The 3,437-nt window shown below is 57.4% G+C and overlaps 1 protein-coding gene across 1 annotated transcript; it reads right to left on the bottom strand.

Moving 5' to 3' along the window:
- Positions 1-1,745: 1,745 nt before the first annotated feature.
- On the bottom strand, positions 1,746-2,999 carry FAM181B (family with sequence similarity 181 member B). The gene has a single exon (XM_036257741.1). It carries the CDS (start codon positions 2,997-2,999, stop codon positions 1,746-1,748), a length of 1,254 nt encoding a protein of 417 aa, XP_036113634.1.
- Positions 3,000-3,437: the final 438 nt, after the last annotated feature.

The raw sequence follows: 3,437 nt of genomic DNA, 5'->3' as shown, positions 1-3,437 counted from the left end.
TTTGCTTTTTTGTCCCCACAAATTCCTTTCTGAAAATATTGCCATATTTTTTATTTGTGCAAACATTGACCTGGATTTTAGAATTTTCTGCAATATCACTTAAGTTTTGACTTTCTCCTATGTAGATATCATTATAATCTATCTTGACTGCCTTGAACAGAGGCAGCTCTCCTTTGCAATATAATCGACAGGCAACAATTTCTATTTTCTGGGTCTCTTTTTGCATTTTCATCATCAGGTCTGAAAAACTAAAAGCAGCCCACCCCACTTTTCCTCTCCTGCTGCTCACTTCCCAGCCAGTCTTTCCTCCTCCGCCTCTCAACCATCTTGACCATGCTGTGTGTCCTCTCTGCCACTTCATGGCTGGGAAAACATTTCTCTGACTTTTTCCAAATCTCTCTCAGATAACAAATCAGCCTCCTCTCTCAGGGGACACTTCAGATTCCATTCAAAAACCTGTTCTTCTGGGAACTTCACACCCTTCACCATTCCTTCCCTGGGGGAGAGTGTGGGTAGAGGGAGTGAGGAAGCACAGAGAGGCAGAAATGAACAGAGGAAAGGAAGAGGAGGAGAGAGGGGAGGGAAGGCGCACAGCTCACAAAAGAAAGGGCAATCATCAGGCTAATAGATGGGACAAAAAAGCACGAAACTCTCAATTCTAATGGCTTCCACATAGGAAAACTGTGTGTGTGTGTGTGTGTGTGTGTGTGTGTGTGTGTGCGCGCGCGCGCTGCTGCAGCTTCAAGGCATTTTATACATTTTCTGAGTTACCCAACAAACTGTGAAGTGAGAAATGGAGGCATATTGTCATCCTCACCCTCTCCCATAAGGAAACTTGAATGCACAGAGATTATAACTTGCCCAGTCTGCCCCACCCAAACTGGGTGAAGAATGGGAGGAGGAAAGGAGAGAAATGGATCCCAGGCTGCCAAACTTAAGCGCTTATAGAAGAAATTTGCCAGAAAAGCTGACAAACAAAAATATCAAAGAGAGCAAGGAGAAGCCAGTGAAAGAAAGGGAAGGAAGGTAAGCAAAGGCACTGATCTGAGTGGAAAGGAAAGGAAGACGGATAAAGAGACAGAAGAGGGAGCCAAAAAAAGCTTAAGAGGAAGAGTGACAGAGAAGAGACTCACACTCAAGGACCAGAACAAGGGAGGTCAGCGGAGGACCACTGGCCTTGGGTCCTCAATAACTCTCACCCACGAAGGTAAAGAGACCACTCCGGAAGCTGTGCTCTAAAAAACAAAACAAAAAAACAACAAAACAAAGAAATCCGGAATCAATAACAACATACCTCCACTACAATCTTTTCAATATAGGCTTTAATTAATGATGCACTCAAAGGGGAGGGAGGAGGAGGGACCAGGGCACGGTTTGGAAGGGGCAGTTACTCTAATATACACTGACCTTTTGCTGAAAACTGCAGAGGGAACAGGTGGCTACCGACGCCACCTCTTGCCCCTTGCCATCCCCACCCCATTACCCAAACCCCATCTTATTTTCTTGGCTCGTCTGTTCCAGTTAGAACCTACCACAGGCTTTTTTTAAAAAAAAAAAACAAAAAAAACACTTGAGGCTGTGATTAAAACAACCCCGAAGTCCTCATCTCACTTTCTTAAGTTTCTTTTATTAATTGAAACTTTTAATCCCGTTTCACCTCCACGTGCAGTTCCCAGTCGTTCTTTAGTCTCAGGAGAGACTCGGAGTCCCCACAGCAGTCCCCAACGGGAGGGTGGTACCTCGCGTCAGTCCCGGCGCGCTCCCTCCTCCCCCGGAGCCCCTTCCCAAACTCCGTCGGGTCTCCAAACGCTGGAGTAAGCGGTGCGGCCGTAGCCCGCGCTGTAATCGTAGGACACCTGGTGGGGCGGCGGGGGCAGGGCACAGTCTGAGAAAAAGGGAGCGAAAGAGGCCAAGGGGCCCGGCCCGTCCTCCCCGCCCGGAGAGTCCACAGCAGCCGGGTACAGTCGGCGCAAGGGCTCGTTCAAGGTCGAGCCTCCGTGGGGGGCAGCCAGGGATGACTTCTTGGTCGGGACACAGGCCGGGGCGCTCCAGGGCTCGGGGTACACTAGGCTTCCCACCGCAGGCGGCGGCTCAAAGAGGCCAGGCTCCAGCTCCGGGGGTCCTCGCAGGACCGTGGCTCCGGTGGGGAACACATCCAGAGGCTCCGCAGCGAGCAAGACGCCTGCCTCGGTGCTGGCCCCGTAGTCGGGCCCCAGCAGCTCAAAGAACTCCAGGGTCTCGGAGCCCTTCTCCAGGTCGCACAAGCTCACACAGGACCCCGACGAGCCGCACCCGCCGCTGCTTGCCCGGGACGGCTCGGTGAAGAAGGACGGGGGCAGGTTGCGGGCACGCAGCGGCACCTTCCTGGCACCGGGGACCGCCGTACCCCCAGCAGGGCCGGCCGCGTCCCCTCCCACGCCCCCAGAGCCCGCTCCGCCGAGCCCGGCCGTGGGCGCTGCCACGGAACCCCCGGGAATGTGGCGCAGCGAGTCGAAGAGGGCGGCTAGGCTCTGGCTCTGCAGGCTAGCGGCCGCCGAGGCCTGCGACGCATCCCTCCGGGGGGCGGCCTTGCCCTGAGCCGGGACCGCGACGGTCTGAGCACTGGAGGTGCCGAGCGCCCGCTTGGCGGGAGTGTCGGCGGCGCCCGGGGAGGGCGGGCCCGGGGGTGCGGCGCCCATAAGACCGCTGCAGCGCTTGATCTGCTTCTGCAGGTACTTGCGGTGGTTCACCTTCCGCTTCGACTTGCCCGGTTTGTCCAGTGCCAGCTTGATGTTGCTGGACGCCGAGTCGATGAAGCTGAGCAGGTCGCGGGTGGCCTCGCGCACGTCCCCGCCCTCGGTGCCCGCCAGCAGTGCGCCGGCTGGCGTCCCAGCCTCATCGTCCTCGAAACAGCAGCCCTTGTCCAGGGCTCCGAAGGCGCCCCCCAGCCCGTCCGGGGAGCCCCCGAAGCCGAAGGAGACGAAGGGGTGCGTGCTGAGGAGCGCCGCCTGCACCGCCATCGCCGCGTCTCCCCCGCGGCCCGCAGCGCGGTCGGTGCGCCCCCGCCCGGTTCCCGCCGGCTGCCCAGGCCCGGATCCTGCCCTGGCGCGGAGCGTGCGGCACAGCCTCCTTGCTCCTGGCCGGGCTCGATGCTCGGCCTCCCGGGGGAGCTCATTAGATCTTGTAAGGGAGGGGCGGAGGGAGGGAGCGCGCAGCGACCGCCCCGGGGGCGGAGGGGTGGGGCTTACTTAGCCTGTCTGATGGGGGGGGGGGGTCCGCTTCCCTAGTTTTCTGGGCTTTCTCAAGCTCATCGTCTTAACCCCTTTGTTTCCCTTCGCCCGGCGCATTTCTCTTGGCTAGCTCCAACCGCAAGAGGTGAGGATGGGGTGGTCCGTCCTCAAACTCCCGCTCTTGTACCACAAATACTTTCCCTGAGGCTGAGAAGATAAGAATCTGGA

This window comes from Molossus molossus, unplaced genomic scaffold (genome assembly GCF_014108415.1).
Source record: "Molossus molossus isolate mMolMol1 unplaced genomic scaffold, mMolMol1.p scaffold_m16_p_13, whole genome shotgun sequence".
Taxonomy (NCBI): domain Eukaryota; kingdom Metazoa; phylum Chordata; class Mammalia; order Chiroptera; family Molossidae; genus Molossus; species Molossus molossus.
The sequence above is the reverse complement of the archived record's forward strand: the minus strand, read 5'-3'. Positions and strand labels throughout refer to the sequence as shown.